The sequence below is a fragment of the Salmo salar genome, chromosome 14 (genome assembly GCF_965601325.2).
Source record: "Salmo salar chromosome 14, fSalSal1, whole genome shotgun sequence".
In the NCBI taxonomy this organism is placed as follows: Eukaryota; Metazoa; Chordata; class Actinopteri; order Salmoniformes; family Salmonidae; genus Salmo; species Salmo salar.
Window position 1 is genome coordinate 62,069,064 of NC_138304.1, and position 25,485 is coordinate 62,094,548.

The following is a 25,485-nucleotide window of genomic DNA, read 5'->3' on the forward strand; positions in this document are numbered from 1 at the left end:
GGACAGGGCCACAGTGTCTCCCGACCCCCGTCTCAGCCTCAATGCTGCAATAGTAGAGTATGCCCCCAAAGCAATTCTGAATTCAAATACATCCTGTGCAATTTCAACTAATAACTGTCTTTTGTTGAATGTATATAACAACATTCCAACCTTGTTTAGCATTATTTAGTCCAATTGTGGCATGATTGCACAATTTTTATCCGTTTGTATCAGTTTCAATGGGGAACTTTTAGTTTGAAGGCGAACCGCCGATTCCACTTTTGTTGGTCACGCGGATCTCCGTTACCCAGAATGCCTAGTTTGTTGCTGGCTGATCGAGGAGTGACTGATTGGCTAGCTGGCTAGCTAGTACATATGCTCTACTTTTGGTACTAGCTATGCATTTTAATGTAATAACTAACGTTAGTGAATAGCCGAGTGTAAAGAATAAGAGAACTACAACACTGTGGTTGACATAATTGCGGCAATGCCTCTCTTCACGTCCAATCCATTTGAGCAAGATGTTGGTAAGTTGTGAGCGCTGACGTTAGCTAAACTAATGCCTCGGCTTTGTTTGTGTTTTGCTAGCTATAGTACCTGAACGTTATCCAGCTCTTGAGTTGATTTTCCTAACGTTGTTAGCTAACGTTAGTAACACGTCGTCTAAGTTTTGTAGCCATAGTTAGTTACACCCTTCCTTAACTAGCTTGCTAGTTAGCTCACTGGCAGTCAACATGGCTAGCTAACGTTAGCTGGTAAGAGCAATAGGGATAACCCATTCACTAGCTAACTACTTAAGTGTTGTTAGCCAGACACCTGGCCTATGGAATGTTGATGCTAGTTGATAAAGTTAGACCATTTTGATAAGCGACAGTCAAGATGTAACTAGCAGCAAACTGATGCTCCATGGTGCCAGACGGAGAAGGTGACGTTGCATTTTATCTGCAGCTAAAAACGTCAACTACACTAGCCACTACAATGACTAACTAACTATGCAGGCAAAGAAGCTAAACACGTTGCTAACCTTAACCTGGATTTGTGTGTATCAAGCATAGATTAGTGAAGGGGGTAACTATCTAGCTATGGTAGCTTGCAAGCTAACTATCGCCAGGTCAAAGGATGGACATGAGGACTTTTTGGAAGACGTAGTTACACAGGAGAAGATGAGACTGGAAGAGATGTTATTGACAACACTGGAAGGGGATCAGGAATATTCCTCTGTCGCTAAATTATAGGCCTTGTCATGGTGTAGTAGCCTATTCTGAATGATTTCATTTATTTATGAACAGACGGCAGTAATTCTATGGCTTTGGCAAGTATATTTAAATGTGTCAGGGGTGCCGCAATTCGTTCAGAACCCTTCGCGTGGCTAGGATTATATAAGGAAATAAATGAAGTGCAACGAGAGAGATGAGATGCAGGCTCAGGTCTATCAGAGTAGAAAGAGGGAGAGATGTCATAGAAAATGAATCTCATTCTAGTTATGTGAGACATGCTGGCGCGCTTCTCACACAGTCCGCATTGGTCTCAAACATAAATCAAATCAAACGTTATTTGTCACATGCGCCGAATACAACGAGTGAACCTTACCGTGAAATGCTTACTTAAAAGCCCTTAACCAACAGTGCAGTTCAAGAAGAGTTAAGAAAATATTTACCAAATAAACTAAAGTAAAAAGTAACACAATAACGAGGCTATATACAGGGGGTACCGGTGTTGTGGCGAAAATTCCCCCCCCCCCTTCTAATTTCCAAGAGTCAAATACTTTCTATAGAACAAACTTCACGTCAGGATAGGCAACCGAAATGAATATGTAATGTATGTGTGTTATATTAAGCATAGGGAGGGAGTACAATGTTGGCAAGCAGTAAACATTTCAGAACAACTATGGCTGAATTATTATCCTTACACTTTCAAAAAGACTAGTTGAATAAGACATGGGAGAGATCACGAATTTTGGCAAAGAGATTTATTTATAGACTAACACATAGGTAGCGGATTTATGTACCGGCGACATGGTCAGCCGGCCAGGGCAAGGGGGCACCGGGTGCGGGCGCTAAAGGGGGGTTCACCAGTGTGCCATACAAGCTAGAACCGCCACATACACTTGAAACAAATAGCCAAACCGAAAACTGCAGACAAAAAGGCTTTCTGCTACTAAGATGAGTGAAATGTAGGCTTAACTGAGAAAGGAGTGAAGAGCAGAAATCTCAACTAAGCAAGCAAGTCGCAGAAATTAAGATCGTGAGGGGGGGGGGGGGAATTCTAGCAGGGGGGGAGATTTTCAGCACAACACCGGTACCGAGTCAGTGTGCGGGGGTACAGGTTAGTTGAGGTAATTTGTACATGTAGGTAGGGGTGAAGTGACTATGCATAGATAATAAACAGCGAGTAGCAGCAGTGTACAAAACAAATGGGTGGGGGGGTGTCAATGTAAATAGTCCGGTGGCCATTTTAATAATTGTTCTGCAGTCTTATGGCTTGGGGGTAGAAGCTGTTAAGGAGCCTTTTGGTCCTAGACTTGGCGCTCCGGTACCGCTTGCCATAGGTTACAAAGTTGCGCAAACATAAAACCCGGCCGGCCCAACCCAAATAAACTCTTAGAATATTAGGCTCGGCCTAAAAATCGACTTTTTCACATTACGTTTTTTTTTGTGGTGGCTGGAGAATTAACTAAGAGATAACTCAAATGAACTTTGATCGCTTTTATTAAACATTTTACGTTACAAATAAGTGAAAATGATTTCTTATGCCAGGAGAGGTATGGAATCCAGCCAAATATATTTAGAAACAAAACAGTCCAAAACGGAGAGGTTCCGGCAGGATCCAGCTCTAATTAAGTACTGCAGGTGCTTCGTAAACAACAGGTGTAGACTAACAGTGAAATGCTTTCTTACGGCCCTTCCCAACAATGCAGAGAAATAGTTGAACAAATGTAAAAAATGATAACCCAGGAAATAAATAGAAAAATAATAACATAAGGAATAAATACACGTTGAGTATCGGTAACTGATGCGCCAAATCTGGTTAGAGCTCTGACTCTATATGTGACAAGTGGTTCCCCACATTCTTACCCTAACTGGATGTGTGTGTGTTATAGCCTACTTCAACACTGAGCTGATGTTTGTGTTTGTTGTTCTTCAGAGAAAGCCACCAGTGAGATGAACACAGCGGAGGACTGGGGCCTCATCCTGGACCTTTGTGATAAGATAGGACAGTCTCGCTCCGGGTCAGTCACATATGTCTATCAATACGTCAATCAATTATATGTATACTGTATATCCAGATAGGGCAGTCTCCTAACAGGTCAGTAATAAGATAGGGCAGTCTCCTAACAGGTCAGTAATAAGATGGGTCAGTAATAGAGTATTTGTAATAGGAGTATGTATGTCTAGAAGGAGGGTTAGAATATGCATGTCTAGAAGTAGGCCACATGAAGGTGTGATGTTTGTAATAATAATGTGGTGATGATCATGATGTATGTGGTGATGATCATGATGTATGTGGTGGTGATGATCATGATGTATGTGGTGGTGATGATCATGATGTATGTGGTGGTGGTGATGATCATGATGTATGTGGTGGTGGTGATGATCATGATGTATGTGGTGGTGATGATCATGATGTATGTGGTGGTGATGATCATGATGTATGTGGTGGTGATGATCATGATGTATGTGGTGATGATGATGATGATGTGTGTGGTGATGATGATGATGTATGTGTTGTTGATGTGTGTGGTGATGATGATGATGTGTGTGTTGATGAAGATTTGTGTTGTTGATGGTGGTGATATATGTGTTGATGTTAGTTTGGACACCTATTCTTTCAAGGGTTTTCTTTATTTTTATTATTTTCTACATTGTAGAATAATAGTGAAGACATCAACAAATATGAAATAACACATGTATTCATGTAGTAACCAAAAAAGTGTTAATCAAATCAAAATATATTTGAGTTTCTTCAAAGTGGCCACCCTTTGCCTTGATGACAGCTTTGCACTTTCTTGGGGTTCTCTCAACCAGCTTCACCTGGATTGCTTTTCCAACAGTCTTGAAGGAGTTCCCACATGCTGAGCACTTGTTGACTGCTTTTCCTTCACTCTGCGGTCCAACTCATCCCAAACCATCTCGATTAGGTTGAGGCCGGGTCATTGTGGAGGCCAGGTCATCTGATGCATCACTCCATCACACTCCTTCTTGGTCAAATAGCCCTTACGTAGCCCGGAGGTGTGTTTTGGGTAATTGTCCTGTTGAAAAACAAATGATAGTCCCACTAAGCGCAAACCAGATGGGATGGCGTATTGCTGCAGAATGCTGTGGTAGTCATGCTGGTTAAGTGTGCCTTGAATTCTAAATAAATCAAAGACCGTGTCACCAGCAAAGCACCATCACACCACCTCCAAGCTTCACTATGGGAACCACACATGCAGAGATCATCTGTTCACCTACTCTGAGTCTCAGAGACAGGGCGGTTGGAACCAAAAATCTCAAATTTGGACTCCTCAGACCAAAGGACAGATTTCCACCGGTCTAATGTCCATTGCTTGTGTTTCTTGGCCTAAGCAAGTCTCTTCTTCTTATTGGTGTCCTTTTAGTAGTGGTTTCTTTACAGCAATTAGACCATGAATGATGCGGGTCGGCGGGTAGCCTGGTGGTTAGATCGTTGGACTAGTAACCAAAAGGTTGCAAGATCGAATCCCCAAGCTGACAAGGTAAAAATTTGTCATTCTGCCCCTGAACAAGGCAGTTAACCCACTGTTCCTAGGCCGTCATTGAAAATAAGAATTTGTTCTTAACTGACTTGCCTAGTTATTAAAAAAAACAGTTGATGTTGAGATGTCTGTTACTTGAACTCTGAAGTATTTATTTGGGCTGCAATCTGAGGTGCAGTTAACCCTAATTAATTTATTCTCTGCGGCAGAGGTAACTCTGGGTCTTCCTTTCCTGTGGCGGTCCTCATGAGAGCCAGTTTCATCATAGCGCTTGATGGTTTGTGCGACTGCGCTTGAAGAAACTTTCGAAGTTCTTGAAATTTTTCCAGATTGATTGACCTTCATGTCTTAAAGTGATGATTGACTTTTGCTTATTTGAGCTGTTCTTGCCATAATATGGACTTGGTATTTGACCAAATAGGGCTATCTTCTGTATACCAACCCTATGTTGTCACAACACAACTGATTGGATCAAATGCATTAAGAAGGATAGAATTTCCACAAATTAACTTTTAACCTCTATGGGCTAGGTGGGACGCTAGCGTGCCACCTGTGGTGCACTCCATCAACAGCAGGTGCATTTCAAGAGCGGCAAATTTGAATCCAAATAAATGTCAAAATTCAAATTTTTCAAACAACTATTTTACACCCTTTGAAAGATAAACATCTCCTTAATCTAACCACGTTTTACAATTTCAAAAAGGTTTTATGGCGAAAGCATAAATTTAGAGTATGTTAGGACAGTACATTTACAAGAGTTGTGTGTAATGTTTTGTCAAGTCAAAGACAGGGTCACCAAAACCATAAAACCAGCTAAAATGATGCACTAACCTTTTACAATCTCCATCAGATGACACTCCTAGGACATTATGTTAGACAATGCATGCATTTTTAGTTCTATCAAGTTCATATTTATATCCAAAAACAGCGTTTTACTATGGCATTGATGTTGAGGAAATCGTTTCCCTCCAATAACCGGCAGTCAAGTCAGCGTCACAAATTAAATAATTAAAATTAGAAAACATTGGTAAAATATTATATTGTCATTTAAAGAATTATAGATTTACATCTCTTGAACGCAATCAACTTGCCAGATTTAAAAATAACCTTACTGGGAAATCACACTTTGCAATAATCTGAGCACTGTGCCCAGAAAAATACGCGTTGCGATACAGACTAGACGTCATGTTGGGGAGATCTAAAATCGAAAATACTATGTAAATAATCCATTACCTTTGATTCTCTTCATCAGATGTCACTTCCAGGTATCACAGGTCCATAACGAATGTAGTTTTGTTCAAAAAAGCTCATCATTTATGTCCAAAAATCTCCGTCGAGTTAGCACATGATGTAAGCCAGCCGGACTTCTCGTCATGAACGAGGGGAAAAAATATATTTACGTCATTTAGCAGACGCTCTTACTACGTAATTCCATGTGTTATTTGTTAAGTGTTGCAGTCATTTCAGTCGCTGTAGTAGCTGACGTGTATTGTGTTGAATCATCCGCAGACATAGACACACTACTCAAAGCCAGTGGCATGTCATTAGTAAAGATTGAATAAAAATGTAAGGGGCCTAGACAGCTGCCCTGGGGAATTCCTGATTCTACCTGGATTATGTTGGAGAGGCTTCCATTAAAGAACACACTCTGTGTTCTGTTAGACAGGCAACTCTTTATCCACAATATAGCAGAGGGTGAAAAGTCGTAACACATATTTTTCCAGCAGTAGACAATAATTGATCATGTCAAAAGCCACACTGAAGTCTAACAAAAGAGCCCCCACAATCTTTTTATCATCAATTTCTCTCAGCCAATAATCTGTAATTTGTGTAAGTGCTGTGCTCGTTGAATTTCCTTCCCTATAAGTGTGCTGAAAGTCTGTCAGATTGTTTACTGTACAATAGCATTGTATCTGGTCAAAAATGTTCTTAAAGTTTACAACAGGTTGGTAACAGGCTGATTGGTCGGCTATTTGAGCCAGTAATGGGGGCTTTACTATTCTTGGGTAGCAGAATGACTTTTGGTTCCCTCCAGGCCTGGGGGCACACACTTTCTAGTAGGCTTAAATTGAAAATATGGCAAATAGGAGTGGCAATATCGTCCCCTATCATCCTCAGTAATTTTCCATCCAAGTTGTCAGACACTGGTGGTTTGTCATTGTTGATAAACAACAATAATTTTTTCACCTCTTCCACACTAACTTTACGGAATTCAAACGTACAATCCATGTCTTTCATAATTTGGTCAGATATACTTGGATGTATAGTGGCAGTGTTTGTTGCTGGCATGTCATGCCTAAATTTACTAATCTTGCCTATGAAAAAATCATTAAAGTAGTTGGCAATATCATTTGGTTTTGTGTTGAATGAGCCATCTGTTTCAATGAATGATGAAGCTGATTAAGCCTTTTTTCACAATTTAATTTTAGGTGCTCTAAAGATTTTTTTTTACTATCATACACATTTATCTTTGTTTCATAGTGTAGTTTTTTTTTCTTTTTATTCAGTTTAGTAACAGGATTTCTCAATTTGCAAAAAGTTTGTCAATCGGTTGTGCAGGCAGACTTATTTTCCATTCCTTTTGCCTCATCCCTCCCAACTATATAATTTTCAATTCCTCATCAATCCACAGGGATTTAACCGTTTTTAGTCATTTTCTTAATGGATGTGTGCTTATTAGTAACTGGAATGAGCAATTTCATAAATGTGTTTAGTAGAGGTCGACCGATTTTATTATTTTTCAATGCCGATACCAATTTATTGGAGGACCAAAAAAAGCCGATACCGATTAATCGGCCGAATAATTTGTATATATACTTTTTTTTTAATGTATTTATTCAATTATTTATTTGTAATAATGACAATTACAACAATACTAAATGAACACTTTTATTTTAACTTAATATAATACATCAATATAATACATCAATCAAATCAATTTAGCCTCAAATAAATAATGAAACATGTTCAATTTGGTTTAAATAATGCAAAAACAACGTGTTGGAGAAGAAAGTAAAAGTGTAATATGTGCCATGTAAAAAAAGCTAACGTTTAAGTTCCTTGCTCAGAACATATGAAAGCTGGTGGTTCCTTTTAACATGAATCTTCAATATTCCCAGGTAAGAAGTTTTAGGTTGAGGTTATTATAGGAATTATAGGACTATTTCTCTCTCTCTCATTTGTATTTCATATACCTTTGACTATTGGATGTTCTTATAGGCACTTTAGTATTGCCAGTGTAACAGTATAGCTTTCTTCCTTCTCCTCGCCCCTACCTGGGCTTGAACCAGGAACACATCGAAAACAGCCACCCTCGAAGCATCGTTACCCATGCAGAGCAAGGGGAACAACTACTCCAAGTCTCAGAGCGAGTGATGTTTGAAACGCTATTAGCGCGCACCCCACTAACTAGCTAGCCATTTCACATCGGTTACACCAGCCTAATCTCGGGAGTTGATAGGCTTGAAGTCATAAACAGAGCTGTGCTTGAAGCATTGCGAAGAGCTGCTGGCAAACGCACAAAGTGCTGTTTGAATGAACGCTTACGAGCCTGCTGCTGCCTACCACCGCTCAGTCAGACTGCTCTATCAAATATCAAATCATAGACTTAATTATAACATAATAACACACAGAAATACGAGCCTTAGGTCATTAATATGGTAAAATCCGGAAACTATCATTTTGAAAATAAAAGTTTATTCTTTCAGTGAAATATGGAACCGTTCCGTATTTTATCTAACGGGTGGCATCCATAAGTCTAAATATTCCTGTTACATTGCACAACCTTCAATGTTATGTCATAATTACGTAAAATTCTGGCAAATTAGTTCGCAGCGAGCCAGGCGGCCCAAACTGTTGCATATACCCTGACTCTGCATACAATGAACGCAAGAGAAGTGACACAATTTCCCTAGTTTAATATTGCCTGCCTACATGAATTTCTTTTAACTAAACATGCAGGTTTAAAAAAATATACTTCTGTGTATTGATTTTAAGAGAGGCATTGATGTTTATGGTTAGGTACATTCGTGCAACGATTGTGCTTTTTTCGCAAATGCGCTTTTGTTAAATCATCCCCCGTTTGGCGAAGTAGGCTGTCTTTGTTAGGAAGAAAGTCTTCACACAGTTCGCAACGAGCCAGGTGGCCCAAACTGCTGCATATACCCTGACTCTTTTGCACAGAACGCAAGAGAAGTGACACAATTTCCCTTGTTAAAATAAATTCATGTTAGCAGGCAATATTAACTAATTATGCAGGTTTAAAAATATATACTTGTGTATTGATTTTAAGAAAGGCGCTTTTTTAATCACCCGTTTGGCGAAGTAGGCTATGATTCAATGATAAATTAACAGGCACCGCATCGATTATATGCAACGCAGGACAAGCAAGATAAACTAGTAATATCCTCAACCATGTGTAGTTAACCCCTGTGCGGCCTCGGACGGACATCCAGCGAAAAATCCTATCGCCATTAGCATAACAAAATGTAATAATTTGTAAAAAAAATATTTTTTTCTAATTATATCGTTTTATAGATACACCTCTCCTGAATCGAACCACGTTGTCTGATTTCAAAAAGGCTTTACAGCAAAAGCAAAACATTAGATTATGTTAGGGGAGTATATCGTAAAAGTAGCCACATAGCCTTTTTCCGACCAACCACATGCATCACAAATAACCAAAAAACAGCTAAATGCAGCACTAACCTTTGACAGTCTTCATCAGATGACACACCTAGGACATCATGTTACACAATACATGCATTCTTTTGTTTGATAAAGTTCATATTTATATATAAAAACAGCATTTTACATCGGTGCGTAACGTTGACTAACTATTTTCCCTGAAATGCATCCGATGAGACAGCGCTACAATTTACTAAATTACTATTCGAAAACATTTTTAAAATGTAATATTATCATTCTAAGATTTATAGATGAATATCTCTTGAAAGCACCTGTAATGCCAGATTTAAAAATAACTTTACTGGGTAATCACACTTTGCGATAAAAGGGGATGCGATACTCAGAACAATAGGCTAGCAATACAGGTCCGCGCCATCTTGGAACAATCGCATATCAAATCTAGTCTTGTATACTATTACCTTTGATTATCTTCATCCTTAGGCACTTCCAGGATTCCCAGGTCCACAACAAATGTATTTTCGTTCGAAAAAGTTCATCCTTTATGTTCCATTAGCTTGTTGTTGTTAGCGCGTTCTGAAGGCGCACCAAAAGCTCCGTGGCCGCGGGACTATTCTTTCAACAAAATGCATTTTTTTCTTATTTAGGTTCGTTCAAACATGTCAAACGTTGTATAACATAAATCTTTAGGGCCTTTTTCAACCAGAGCTCCAATAAGATTCAAGGGGGACGATTGCATTGTCTTTATAAACGTTTCGAAAGGGGAGGGTAGCCAGGGGCGCCGGCGTCATAATGGTGATGTCCCTCTCCATGTGACCACGTTCCACAGCGTGTCATTCTGTCAGTTTTCACAGTAGGAGACTCAAATCACTTTGTAAAGACTGGAGACATCTAGTGGAAGCAATAGGAAGTGCTCAATGAACCATAGCTCACGGTGTGATTAATAGGCAACGTGATGAAGTTGAGTCCGCAATTCAGAATTCCACTTCCTGTTTCGATCTGTCTCGGGGTTTTGACTGCCATATGAGTTCTGTTATACTCACAGACAGCATTCAAACAGTTTTAGAAACTTTAGGGTGTTTTCTATCCACAAGTATTAATTATATGCATATCCTAGCTTCTGAGTTTGAGTAGTAGGCCGTTTAAAATGGGCACAAATTTTTTTCAAAATGCGCTGTGGCGCCCCCTATCCTAGGCGACCGTCAAGAGGTTAACTAGTGATTATGTTAAGATTGATTGTTTTTTTTATAAGATAAGTTTAATGCTAGCTAGCACCTTACCTTGGCTCCTTGCTGGACTCGCATAACAGGTAGTCAGCCTGCCACGCAGTCTCCTCGTGGAGTGTAATGTAATCGGCCATGATCGGTGTCCAAAAATGCCGATCACCGATTGTTGTGAAAACTTGAAATCGGCAGTGATTAATCGGTCGACCTCTAGTGTTTAGTATACCGTCTGTTTGCTCCTCATTACACACCACGGACCAACAAATATTCTTTACATCAACAACATAGGAATCACTACAAAACGTATTGTATGACCTCTTATACACTATATATTAGGCCCAGCCTTTGGGACTTTGGTTTTCCTAGATGTTTCTACTAAAGTTGCAGGCACTGGTTACAGTTTGAAGCAGCTTGATGAAAGCCAGTCAATATTTAAATCACCCAGAGAATATTCCTCTCTGTTGATATCACATACATTGTCAAGCATTTCACACTTGTCATCCAGATACTGACTGTTAGCACTTGGTGGTCTGTAGCAGCTTCCCACCAGAATGAGCTTTAGGTGATGCAGATGAACCTGTAGCCATATTACTTCAAAAGTATTTAACATGAGATCCTCTCTAAGCTTTACAGGAATGTTGTTATGATTATAAACACCAACACCTCCACTATTGGCATTTCTGTATTTTCTGTAAATGTTATAACCTTGTATTGCTACCACTGTATCATCAAAGGTATTATCTAAGTGAGTGTTTTCTTACTGTTTTCATTGCTTTACTGGGAAGCTTAGCAGAAGTAGATGTGCTCATGTTGCAGGGTGAGCTGCACACAGTGGACTTCCTACTAGGGCACACCACCTCAGTGTTAACAGTATAAATCTGGTTCATAGGCACATGATTACTGCATACAATAGCTGTAGGCTCAGCAGAGGCATTCAGGGCAGTTAGAGGGATGTAAATGAGGTTACTTACATTGTCTACCAACGCTCCTGGTATAATGTACAATTTCCCAAGCATTATGACAACCTAGCATCACAATGGTAGGGATTAACTGAGCTGGGCTTGAGTCATTAAGTCATTGTCTCAACGCAGCCTTACGCTGTGAAAGAATCCAGGAACCCAAAAGATTTGGGTGGATTCAAACCTCATAAAACATGTTTTGTTTCCAGAAGGTATCGAAATTGTCAACAAAAGTTACACCCGTTGAGCTGCAAAAATCCCGTAGCCAGTTCTGAAGAGAGAGAATTCCGCTAAAGCATTGTTGATGAGGATGTATGTTGTTGATGAAGTTATATGTGTTGTTGATGATCATAATGAAGATGTATGTGTTGTTGATGATCATAATGAAGGTCGATGTGTGTTCTGTTCAAGGCCTAAAGAATGTCTTCGGTCCATTATGAGACGAGTCAACCACAAGGATCCACATGTTGCCATGCAGGCTCTGACGGTAAACACAGACAACACAGCTATGTATTACAACAGGTGCTTGGAGGAAAAACTGTCTGTTGTGTAAATATATTTCAAAAAGCGGTCTTAAGCTGTCATAAAGCTCTTGTATTATGCTATAAATACACTACGTGACCAACAATATGTGGACACCATCTCGTCGAACATCTCATTCCAAAATCATGAGCGTTAATATTGACTTGGTCACCCATTTGCTGCTATAACAGCCTACATTCTTCTGGGAAGGATTTCCACTAGATGTTGGAACATTGCTTTGGGGACTTGCTTCCATTCAGCCACGAGCATTAGTGAGGTCGGGCACCGATATTGGCCGATTAGGCCTGGCTTGCAGTCTGCCTTCCAATTCATCCCAAATGTGTTCGATGGGGTTGAGGCTCTGTGCAGGCCAGTCAAGTTCTTCCACACCGATCTCGACAAACCATTTCTGTATTGACCTTCGTGCACGAGGGGATTGTCATGCTGAAACAGGAAAGGACCTTCCCCAAACTGTTGCCATAAAGTTGTAATCACAGAATCATCTAGAATGTCATTGTATGCTGTAGCGTTAGGATTTCCCTTCACTGGAACTAAGGAGCCTAGCTCAAACCATGGAAAACAGCCCCAGACCATTATTCCTCCTCCACCAAACTTTACTGTTGTCACTATTCATTGGGGCAGGTAGCGTCCTCCTAGCATCCGCCAAACCCAGATTCCTACGTCGAACTGCCAGATGGTGAAGTGTGATTCATCACTCCAGGGAATGTGTTTCCTCTGCTCCAGAGTCCAATGACGGTGAGCTTTACACCACTCCAACGCCGCCTTGCATTTCACATGGTGATCTTAGGCTTGTGTTCGGCCATGGAAACCCATTTCATGAAGCTCCCAACGAACAGTTCTTGTGCTGACTTTGCTTCCAGAGGCAGTTTGGAACTTGGTAGTGAGTGTTACAACTGAGGACAGACAGCTTTTACGCTCTTCAGTACTCGGCAGTCCTGTTCTGTGAGCTTGTGGGGCCTACCACTTTGCGGCTGAGTCGTTGTTGCTCCTAGACGTTTCCACTTCACAATAACAGCACTTATAGTTGGCCTGGGACAGCTCTAGCTAGGCAGAAATTTGATGAACTGACTTGTTGGAAAGGTGGTATCCTATAACGGTGCCACGTTGAAAGTCATTGCCAATGTTTGTCTATGGAGATTGCATGGCCGTGTGCTCGATTTTACACCTGTCATTAACAGGTGTGGCTGAAATGGCCAAATCCACTCATTTCAAGGTGTGTCCACATAGTTTTGTAGATATAGTGTATATTTCTTAAAGCTGCTATAAATATATTTCATAGAGCTTTATGACAGCTTAAGAAAGCTTTGTCTTTACATTATTGAAGTAAATATGTTTTTCCCCCTCCCAGCTACTTGGTGCCTGTGTTTCAAACTGTGGGAAGATATTTCATCTAGAAGTGTGCTCCAGAGAGTTTGCCAGTGAGGTCAGCAACGTTCTAAACAAGGTCTGGATATGCACTGTCATTATATGTAATGTTACAGAAATATCTACTTCGAAGAATGTTGTTGTATGAAACGTGTTGTATAAAGTTTGAAAGGCCATACTAATGTAAGTGTGTGTGTTACAGGCCCATTTTCAGCTGGCTACTTTTTCCATTTTAGTTTTATTTATTCATATTATAAGCTCAACAATGCACACATTGCTGTAGGCTACGTGCAAAGTTTCCAAAATGCCATTAGCCGGAAAACACAATTCTCCAAAGCGCACCGCATGCGCAAGCGGTAACATGCGACGTAGACGAAAATATCTGTTAGAAATTAAGAGGAGATCTAAAGATGCATGGGTTACTAATAATTTTTTATTTCACCTTTTATTTAACCAGGTAGGCCAGTTGAGAACAAGTTCTCATTTACAACTGAGACCTGGGCAAGATAAAGCAAAGCAGTGCAACAGAAACAACAGAGTTACACATGGGATAAACAAACGTACAGTCAATAACTCAATAGAAAAATCTATATACAGTGTGTGCAAATGTAGTAAGATTATGGAGGTAAGGCAATAAATAGGCCATAGTGGTGAAATAATTACAATTTAGCATTAACACTGCAGTGATAGATGTGCAGATGATGATGATGTGGAAGTAGAGATACTGGGGTGCAAAAGACAAAAAATGAATAACAATATGGGGATGAGGTAGTTGGGTGGGCTATTTCCAGATGGGCTGTGTACAAGTGCAGTGATCTGTAAGCTGCTCTGATAGCTGATGCTTAAAGTTAGTGAGGGACATATAAGTCTCCAGCTTCAGTGCTTTTTGCAATTTGTTCCAGTTATTGGCATCACAGAACTGGAAGGAAAGGCGGCCAAATGAGGAGTTGGCTTTGGGGATGACCTGTGAAATATACCTGCTGGAGCGCGTGCTACGGGTGGGTGTTACTATGGTGACCAGTGAGCTGAGATAAGGCGGGGCTTTATCTAGCAAAGACTTATAGATGACCTGGAGCCAGTGGGTTTGGTGACAAATATGAAGCGAGGGCCAGCCAACGAGAGCATACAGGTCGCAGTGGTAGGTAGTATATGGGGCTTTGGTGACAAAACGGATGGCACTGTGATGGACTACATCCAGGTTGCTGAGTAGTGTTGGAGGCTATTTTGAAAATGACATCGCCGAAGTCAAGGATCGGTAGGATAGTCAGTTTTACAAGGGTATGTTTAGCAGCATGAGTGAAGGAGGCTTTGTTGCGAAATAGGAAGCCGATTCTAGATTTAATTTTGGATTGGAGATGCTTAATGTGAGTCTGGAAGGAGAGTTTACAGTCTAACCAGACACCTAGGTATTTGTAGTTGTCCACATATTCTAAGTCAGAACCGTCCAGAGTAGTGATGCTAGTCAGGCGGGAGGGTTTGGGCAGCGATCGGTTGAAGAGCGTGCATTTAAGAGCAGTTGGAGGCCACGGAAGGAGTGTTGTATGGCATTGAAGCTCGTCTGGAGGTTTGTTAACCGTGTCCAAAGAAGGGCCATAAGTATACAGAATGGTGTCGTCTGCGTGGAGGTGGATCAGAGAATCACCAGCAGCAAGAGCGACCTCATTGATATATACAGAGAAAAGAGTCAGCCCAGGAATTGAACCTTGTGGTACCCCCGTAGAAACTGCCAGAGATCCGGACAACAGGCCCTCCGATTTGACACACTGAACCCTATCTGAGAAGTAGTTGATGAACCAGGCGAGGCAGTCATTTGAGAAATCATGGCTATTGATTCTGCCGATAAGAATGGTGATTGACAGAGTCGAAAGCCTTGGTCAGGTCAATGAAGACGGCTGCACAGTACTGTCTTTTATCGATCGTGATTATGATATCGTTTATGACCTTGAGCGTGGCTGAGGTGCACCCATGACCTGCTCGGAAACCAGATTGCATAGAGGAGAAGGTACGGTGGGATTCGAAATGGTCAGTGATCTGTTTGTTAACTCGGCTTTTGAAGACTTTAGAAAGGCAGGGCAGGATAGATATAGGTCTGTAACAGTTTGGGTCTAGAGTGTCTCCCCCTTTGAAGAGGGGGATGAACGCGGCAGCTTTCCAATCTTTAGGGATCTCAGACGATACGAAAGAGAGGCTAGTAATAGGGGTTGCAACAATTGTGTCGGATAATTTTAGAGGGTCCAGATTGTCTAGCCCAGCTGATTTGTAGGGTCCAGATTTTGCAGCTCTTTCAGAACATCAGCTATTTGGATTTGGGTGAAGGAGTAGCGTGGGGGTGCTTGGGCAAGTTGCTTCGGGGGGTGCAGAGCTGTTGGCCGGGGTAAGGGTAGCCAGGTGGAAAGCAAGGCCAGCCGTAGAAAAATGCTTATTGACATTTTCGATTATCGTAGATTTATCGGTGGTGAGTGTTTCCTAGCCTCAGTGCAGTGGGTAGGTGGGAGGAGGTGCTCTTATTCTCCGTGGACTTTACAGTGTCCCGAAACTTTTGGGAATTTGTGCTACAGGATGCAAATTTCTGTTAGGAAAGCAAAGGCTAGCTTTTTCAAACTGAGGGTAGGTTGGTCAGGATGATATCTGAGGGTGCCCGTGTTTACCGATTTTAGGGTTGTACCTGGTAGGTTCCTTGATAATTTGTAGTTTAGATTGTAGGACGGCCGGGGTGTTAAGCATATTCCAGTTTATCAACTAGCGTGGGATGAATAATATGACTAGGATTATCATCAACTAGCATGGGTATCTAATATGACTAGGATTATACCTTTGGCTGCTGGACAATAATAACGTTGATTTGAAAACCTATAGAACGTTAGAAAAATGCAGGTTTCAATGGCATATGAAGTCTTTATAAAATAATAGACCGCGCCTTGAGTATGTCGACAGAATCAAGCCTTTATACGTTAATTATCCTTCATTATATTTGTCAAACATGACTCTGCCAATAACAGCTAGGTTTCTCCTCCCTACGCAGAACACTCCCAGACAGTCCTGCTAAGAAGCTACTTATTTTATTTTTATTTTTACAATTTTTAATTGAAAACAACCATAGGAAGGTACTTAATTGTTACCCAGAAATAATTTGATATTGAGATAAAAAACTGCTGCATTAGACCTTTACTTCATTGTTCTGTTTGAATAAATACACTACCTTTCAAAAGTTTGGGATCACTTAGAAATGTCCTTGCTTTCCATGAAAACACATGAAATGAGTTGCAAAATGAATAGGAAAGACATTGACAAGGTTATAAATAATGATTTTTAATTCAAATAATAACTTCGCTTTCGTCAAAGAATCCTCCATTTGCAGCAATTACAGCCTTGCAGACCTTTGGCATTCTAGTTGTCAATTTGTTGAGGTACCGTAATTTCCGGACTATTGAGCGCACCTGAATATAAGCCGCACCCACTGAATTAAAAAAATATATATTATTTTGAACATAAATAAGCCGCACATGTCTATAAGCCGCAGGTGCCTACCGGTACATTGAAACAAATGAACTTTACACATGCTTTAACGAAACACGGCTTGTAACAAAAATAAATAGGCTTTAACGAAACACGGCTTGTAACAAAAAATAAAAAATTAGCAGTAAGCTTTAGTTGTCTTTTTGCACTGAGTCAATTCCTCACGCTGCTGTTTCCAACGTCTTATCGACTCATTAAGACCAAGCTCCCGTGCAGCAGCTCTATTTCCTTTTCCAACAGCCAGATCAATCGCCTTCAACTTGAAAGCTGCATCATATGCATTTCTCTGTGTTTTTGCCATGATGAGGGTGACAAAATGACTACCGTAATCAGAATGATGGGAAGTTTGAGAGCGCTCGATTTAAATCTAAACAGTAAACAAAAAAGTTGTTTGACCTTAACCCGTTCGGCAATTTCATTGGTCTAATGAAAGCTTCATGCCGCCAAAAAACTGAGCACGTCACAGAATGTGTTTGTTTTTTTGTTTTTTTAAATATTGAAAGCGGGAAAAATCCATAAATTAGCTGCATCATTGTTTAAGCTGCGAGGATCAAAGCCTGGGAAAAAAGTTGCGGTTTATAGTCCGGAAATTACGGTAATCTGAAGAGATTTCACCCCATGCTTCCTGAAGCACGTCCCACAAGTTGGATTGGGTTGATGGGCACTTCTTATGTACCATACGGTCAAACTGCTCCCACAACAGTTCAATTGGGTTGAGATCCGGTGACTGTGCTGGCCACTCCATTATAGACAGAACAACAGCTGACTGTTTCTTCCCTAAATACAGTGGGGGAAAAAAGTATTTGATCCCCTGCTGATTTTGTACGTTTGCCCACTGACAAAGAAAGGATCAGTCTATAATTTCTGTGGAGGGAGCTGTTATTCTGTCTCTCACTGTTCAAATAAACCGACCATTAAAATGATAGACTGATCCTTTCTTTGTCAGTGGGCAAACGTACAAAATCAGCAGGGGATCAAATACTTTTTCCCCCCACTGTAGTTATTGCATAGTTTGGAGCTGTGCTTTGGGGCATTGCCCTGTTGTAGGAGGAAATTGGCTCCAGTTAAGCGCCGTCCACAGGGTATGGCTTGGCGTTGCAAAATGGAGTGATAGCCTTCCTTTTTCAAGATCCCTTTTACCCTGTACAAATCTCCCACTTTACCACCACCAAAGCACCCCCAGACCATCACATTGCGTCAAGCACTCCTCCAACATCTTTTAATTTCTCCTGCGTCTCACGAATGTTGTTTTTGGTGATCTGAACACCTCAAACTTAGATTTGTCTGTCCATATCACTTTTTGTCTGTCCATATGGCTTTTTCTTCGCAACTCTGCCTAGAAGGCCAGCGTCCTGGAGTTGCCTCTTTGCTGTTGACTTTGAGACTGGTGTTTTGTGGGTACTATTTAATGAAGCTGCCAGTTGAGGACTTGTGAGGCGTCTGTTTCTCAAACTAGACACTCTAATGTACTTGTCCTCGTGCTCAGTTGTGCACCGGGACCTCCCACTCCTCTTTCTATTCTGTTTCTTGGCAATTTCTCGCATGGAATAGCCTTCATTTCTCAGAACAAGAATAGACTGACGAGTTTCAGAAGAAAGTCCTTTGTTTCTGGCCATTTTGAGCCTGTAATCGAACCCACAAATGCTGATGCTCCAGGTACTCAACTAGTCTTAAGAAGGCCAGTTTTATTGCTTCTTTAATCAGAACAACAATTTTCAGCTGTGCTAGCATAATTGCAAAATGGTTTTCTAATGATCAGTTAGCCTTTTAAAATGATCAACTTGGATTAGCTAACACTATGTGCCATTGGAACACAGGAGTGATGGTTGCTGATAATGGGCCTCTGTACGCCTACGTAGATATTCCATAAAAAAATCACCCGTTTCACGCTACATTAGTCATTTACAACATTAACAATGTCTACACTGTATTTCTGATCAATTTGATGTAATTTTAATGGACAAAAAATGTGCTTTTCTTTCAAAAACAAGGACATTTCTAAGTGACCCTAAACTTTTGAATGGTAGTGTACGTAATTCGAAAAACAAACATTGTGGCAATTCATATCTTGAAGAAAAACAACTGTAAATAAGACTTTAACCCCCGGGCCCCATGGCACGTAGCTGGCTACTCTTTCTATTTGGCTGGCTACTTTATATACTTGTGGAAAACACGGTGTGTGTGTGTGTGTGTGTGTGTGTGTGTCCAGGGCCACCCTAAGGTATGTGAGAAGCTGAAGGCACTGATGGTAGAGTGGGCAGAGGACTTTAGGAATGACCCTCAGCTCAGCCTGATTTCAGCCATGATCAAGAACCTCAGGGAACAGGGGGTCACCTTCCCTGCTGTGGGCTCTCAGGTGGGTGCACTGGGGGGGGGGGGGCTACTGTGTGATTATAAAACATTAGAGATTAAACATGTTGCTGTTACAGGGCTACATTCATTCTGGAGCAGAATAGGGCTGCATTCATTCTTGGATATTGGTCTGTTTAGGCTGCAGAGAAAGCGAAAGCAAGTCCTGCTTTAGTGGCAAAGGATCCATCCACCTTAACCAACAAGAAGGAGGAGGAAGACCTGGCTAAAGGTAAAGACACCCACTAGACCGGGCTAAAGGTAAAGACACCCACTAGACCGGGTTCTAGATTAAGCTAGGCCGGGCTAAAGAGACTACTGGGTCCTAGATTAAAACTAGACCTGGCCAAAGGTAAATAGACTACTTATTCTGGAATAAAGTTTGTGACGATATGATCATGGAATTAGCATATTACTATGTGATTTGCCACAGTTGGCCATTCCTCTAAATGTATATTAGTGCAAAATGTCATTGTAAATCTCTGACCATGTCCTCCTGTCTTCTGCCCCCCCTCTGTCTTCTCTCCTGCCTTCCATTCTCCTCTCCTCCCCCCAGCCATAGAGTTATCTCTAAAGGAGCAGCGTAGTCAGCCCGGGTCAGGGCTGTCTGGGTCTGGTTTGTACCCCAGCGCCTCTTTCCTCTCTTCCCAGAGGGCTGAGGGCAGGAAGGTCAGGGCCATCTATGACTTTGAGGCTGCAGAGGACAACGAGCTCACCTTCAAGTCTGGGGAGATCATCACTATCCTGGACGACAGGTCAGCTCACCCTGCCATTCCAACCCTGTCCCTACCATACCAACCCTAAACCCTGTCCCTACCATACCAACTCTAAACCCTGTCCCTACCACACCAACCCTAAACCCTGTCCCTACCACACCAACCCTAAACCCTGTCCCTACCACACCAACCCTAAACCCTGTCCCTACCACACCAACCCTAAACCCTGTCCCTACCACACCAACCCTAAACCCTGTCCCTACCACACCAACCCTAAACCCTGTCCCTACCACACCAACCCTAAACCCTGTCCCTACCACACCAACCCTAAACCCTGTCCCTACCACACCAACCCTAAACCCTGTCCCTGCCACACCAACCCTAAACCCTGTCCCTGCCACACCAACCCTAAACCCTGTCCCTGCCATTCCAACCCTGTCCCTGCCATTCCAACCCTGTCCCTGCCATTCCAACCCTGTCCCTGCCATACCACTCGCTGCCATACCAACCCTATCCCTGCCACACCAACCCTAAACCCTATCCCTACCATACCTCTAACCCTGCCACACCAACCCTAAACCCTGTCCCTGCCACACCAACCCTAAACCCTATCCCTACCATACCACTAACCCTGCCACACCAACCCTAAACCCTGTCCCTACCATACCAACTCTAAACCCTGTCCCTACCATACCAACTCTAAACCCTGTCCCTGCCATACCACTAAACCTGCCATACCACTAACCCCTCTACCCTATCCCTGCCATACCACTAACCCTGCCATACCACTAACCCCTCTACCCTATCCCTGCCATACCACTAACCCCTCTACCCTATCCCTGCCATACCACTAACCCTGCCATACCACTAACCCCTCAACCCTATCCCTGCCATACCACTAACCCCTCAACCCTATCCCTGCCATACCACTAACCCCTCAACCCTATCCCTGCCATACCACTAACCCCTCAACCCTATCCCTGTTATACCAACCCTAAACCATATCCCTACCATACCAATATCCCTGCCATACAAACCCTATCCCTGCCATACCAACCCTAAACCCTATCCCTGCCATACCAACCCTATCCCTGCCATACCAACCCTAAACCCTGCCATACCAACCCTATCCCTGCCATACCAACCCTATCCCTGCCATACCAACCCTATCCCTGCCATACCAACCCTATCCCTGCCATACCAACCCTATCCCTGCCATACCAACCCTAAACCCTGCCATACCAACCCTAAACCCTGCCATACCAACCCTAAACCCTGCCATACCAACTCTAACCCCTGAACCCTATCCTTGCCATACCAACTCTAACCCCTGAACCCTATCCTTGCCATACCACAGTGTGCTGTTTAGTCCAGGAGTAATGGGTCTACTGGGGAATAGTGTCCCTGTCTAGCCCAGGAGCGGTGGGCCCTGTCTAGCCCAGGAGCGGTGGGCCCTGTCTAGCCCAGGAGCGGTGGGCCCTGTCTAGCCCAGGAGCGGTGGTTCTTCTAGGCTGTAGTGTGTCTGGGAAACCAGTCCTTATTGTTCACTAACAGGCTGTATTTTGGGATTTCAGTGACCCCAACTGGTGGAAAGGAGAAACGTATCAGGGAGTTGGACTATTCCCCTCAAACTTTGTAACGGCTGATCTGACTGCAGAGCCTGAGATGAGTGAGTTCACATGCACCAGGGTTTCTTTTCGGAAAATGTGGCGGCGGTCATTTGACCACCAGCATTTTAATATACCGGACATTTGACAAATGTAACCGGATTAGGGCATCCACTCACAGTGCTCAGAATGACAGAAATCACATTTACATTATGGTCATTAATCTAAATAAAACAGCCAAGTCGAGAATGCAACGAGCGTGGTGTCCTTACCCAATTCCGATGCGCACTTTGAAGATGTTAGAGCAACATTCCACATGTACTTTTCCTCAGCCAACAAGACAAGTAACGAACAGCAAAATCACAAGCTTATGTCAATGTAACTATCCCCATAGTAGAAAAGTTTGTTGAGAAAGTAATATCCTATTGCAAACAGACTCTGGGACAGTTGTGGGACGGGAGATCCCAAATGCATACAACCAGTAGGCCTAGGCTACATAAAAATAAACAAACATTTTAAAGCAAGCAAGGAGTCTGTTGCAACAGATAATAACATTTTGCTTAATGTTGATAAACTATTATTTATTCACATTATAACTGCAGCAATGTTCACAAGGCAGTAGGCTATGCTCTAATGTTCGTTCCATAATGCAATTAGCGGGAAAACACAGTTGTCAAAAGCGCGCAAGCGGTTTCATGTAGATGAAAATATCTGTTAGAAATGTAGAAAGAGGGGAGATCTAAAGATGCATCAACTAGCATAGGTTGCTAATATCACTAGGATTATCATCAACTAGCATGGGTTGATAATATGACTAGGATTATCACCAACTAGCATGGGTTGATAATATGACTAGGATTATCACCAACTAGCATGGGTTGCTAATATGACTAGGATTATCACCAACTAGCATGGGTTGCTAATATGACTAGGATTATCACCAACTAGCATGGGTTGCTAATATGACTAGGATTATCACCAACTAGCATGGGTTGCTAATATGACTAGGATTATACCTTTGGCTGCTGCACGAAAATAACGTTGATTTGAAAACCTATAGAACATTATAAAAATGCTGGTTTCAATGGCATGTGGAAGTCTATAAAATAATACACTTTTGGTTTCAATGGCATGTGGAAGTCTATAAAATAATTGACTATTGGTTTCAATGGCATATGGGAGTATTTAAAAAAAAAAATAATAATAATTACCTCCATGGATATGCTCTGATTTTGGCTAGGCTACTTTGAAGCAAGGTAAGACATGCCTCATAATATGTGGTAAAAACGTTCAGGTTTCAAACAATTGTTTTCAAAATGCATGCTACCTTCAGCTCATTGCAAAGTGGTGTGTGATGCGCTGATGAAGGCTGCCTTCCGTTGCCTATACATTTGAATGGTGAATTGGAAGCACACTTCAATCACCACTTGAGAAAAATAAATAGTAGCTCAACACGCGATTGCATTTAGAATGGTTGCGCAATGATTTGGCTCGAAACATCCAACGAATTAGCCGTTTGAGATGCTGTAACAGCAGCCCTCGCGCTGTCTGACATATTTTCCACTCAAAGGCTCTGTATCTGAATACTGTGCCTGTGTGATGAATAAGATTCATGTAACGAATTTACACATGCACCCATTTAATTCCACTAAATTATGGAAATTAACCTATAGACTGATGGGCATGCCCAGTGAAATGTATTTAACTGGTATTTCCAACTAATAGGCTAAAAAGCAGTGTTTCGAAATTAGATTATTATTTTTTTTTCCTGGACAATTGGCAGGAGCCAATTTTGTATTTTTTTTTATCTGCCAAAAACCGCCTATTACCGCTTAACGGAAAACCTGACGCACATGTGCCTGTGTACACACATACACACACACACACACACACTGTCCCCCTGGCTATCTCCATGTCTCCTCTGTAACTATTCCCCAGATTGTTGCTGTAAATGAGAATGTGTTCTCAGACAATTTACCTGATAAAATAGGGGTTAAATAATTCAAAATAAAACCATGACTGCCTCCATGTCCCCCTTACTATCCCCCTGACTGTCCTGTGTCCACAGTGAAGACAGAAAAGAAGACAGTGCAGTTCAGTGAGGAGGTCCAGGTGGAGAGCATAGAGCCTGAGCCTGAACCGGTCTACATAGACGAGGTACGACAGCTTTATTCTACAGCTTTATGTACAGTACCAGTCAAAAGTTTGGACACACCTACTCATTCAAGAGTTTTTCTTAATTTTTTACTATTTTCTACATTGTACAATAATAATGAAGACATCAAAACTATGAAATAACACATATGGAGTCATGTAGTAACCAAAAACGTGTTAAACAAATCAAAATATGTTTTATATTTGAAATTCTTCAAATAGTCACCCTTTGCCTTGATGACAGTTTTTTGTATACTCTTGGCATTCTCTCAACCAGCTTCACCTGGAATGCTTTTCCAACTGTCTTGAAGGAGTTCCCACATATGCTGAACACTTGTTGGCTGCTTTTCCTTCACTCTGCCTGCGGTCCGACTCATCCCGAACCATCTCAATTAGGTTGAGGTCGGGGGATTGTGGAGGCCAGGTCATCTGATGCAGCACTCCATCACTTTCTGTCTTGGTAAAATAGTCCTTACACAGGCTGGAGGTGTGTTGGGTCATTGTTCTGTTGAAAAACAAATGATAGTCCCACTAAGTGCAAACCAGATGGGGTGGTGTATCGCTGCAGAATGCTGTGATAGCCATGCTGGTTAAGTGTGCCTTGAATTCTAAATAAATCACTGACAGTGTCACCAGCAAATCACCCCCACACCATAACACCTTCTCCTCCATGGTGGGAAATACACATGCGGAGATCATCCGTTCACCCGCACTGTGTCTTACAAAGACACGGTGGTTGGAACCAATTTCGACTCCAGACCAAAGGACAGATTTCCACTGGTGTAATGTCCATTGCTCGTGTTTCTTGACCCAAACAAGCCTCTTCTTATTATTGGTGTCCTTTTGTAGTGGTTTCTTTGCAGCAATATGACCATGAAGGCCTGATTCACATATTATAGTTGATGTTGAGATGTGTCTGTTACTTGAATTCTGTGAAGCATTTATCTGGCTGCAATTTCTGAGGCTGGTAACTAATGAACTTATCCTCTGCAGCAGAGGTAACTCTGGGTCTTCCTTTCCTGTGGCGGTTCTCATAAGAGCAAGTTTCATCATAGCGCTTGATGGTTTTTGCGACTGCACTTGAAGAAACTTTCAAAGTTCTTCAAATGTTCCATATTGACTGACCTTCATGTCTTAAAGTAATGATGCACTGTCATTTCTCTTTGCTTATTTGAGCTGTTCTTGCCATAATATGGACTTGGTCTTTTGCCAAATAGGGCTGTCTTATGTATACCACCCCTCTTTGCCACAACAGAATTGATTGGCTCAAGCGCATTAAGAAGAAAATAAATTCCACAAATGAACTTTCAACAAGGCACACCTGTTAATTGAAATGCATTCCAGGTAACTACCTCATGAAGCTGGTTGAGAGAATGCCAAGAGTGTGCAAAGCTGTCATCAAGGCAAAGGGTGGCTACTGTGAATAATCTGAAATATAAAATATATTTTGATTTGTTTAATGCTTCTTTGGTAACTACATGATTTCATAGTTCGGATGTCTTCTATTATTCTACAACGTAGAAAATAAAAAAATAAAGATAAGTCCTTAAATTAGGTGTTCTAAGACTTTTGACTGTGTGCACATTTGGAAAGTATTCAGACCCCTTGACTTTTTCCACATTTTGTTCATTACAGCCTTATTCTAAAATGGATTGAATTGGGGGGTTTTCCCTCATCAATCTACCCTATAATGACAAAGCAAAAGTTAAATAAATT

General features: G+C 41.7%; 1 protein-coding gene across 1 annotated transcript in view; it reads left to right on the forward strand.

Moving 5' to 3' along the window:
• Positions 1 to 285: 285 nt before the first annotated feature.
• stam (signal transducing adaptor molecule (SH3 domain and ITAM motif) 1) overlaps positions 286 to 25,485 on the forward strand; it is a 67,867-nt gene continuing 42,667 nt past the window's right edge. The window contains exons 1-9 of the mRNA XM_045694580.2: positions 286 to 506; positions 3,124 to 3,208; positions 11,931 to 12,006; positions 13,411 to 13,506; positions 19,153 to 19,299; positions 19,434 to 19,524; positions 19,849 to 20,047; positions 21,583 to 21,677; positions 23,684 to 23,772. Coding sequence (XP_045550536.1) covers positions 467 to 506; positions 3,124 to 3,208; positions 11,931 to 12,006; positions 13,411 to 13,506; positions 19,153 to 19,299; positions 19,434 to 19,524; positions 19,849 to 20,047; positions 21,583 to 21,677; positions 23,684 to 23,772 — 918 coding nt within the window. The 5' untranslated portion in view covers positions 286 to 466. The remainder of the gene's footprint in view (positions 507 to 3,123; positions 3,209 to 11,930; positions 12,007 to 13,410; positions 13,507 to 19,152; positions 19,300 to 19,433; positions 19,525 to 19,848; positions 20,048 to 21,582; positions 21,678 to 23,683; positions 23,773 to 25,485) is intronic.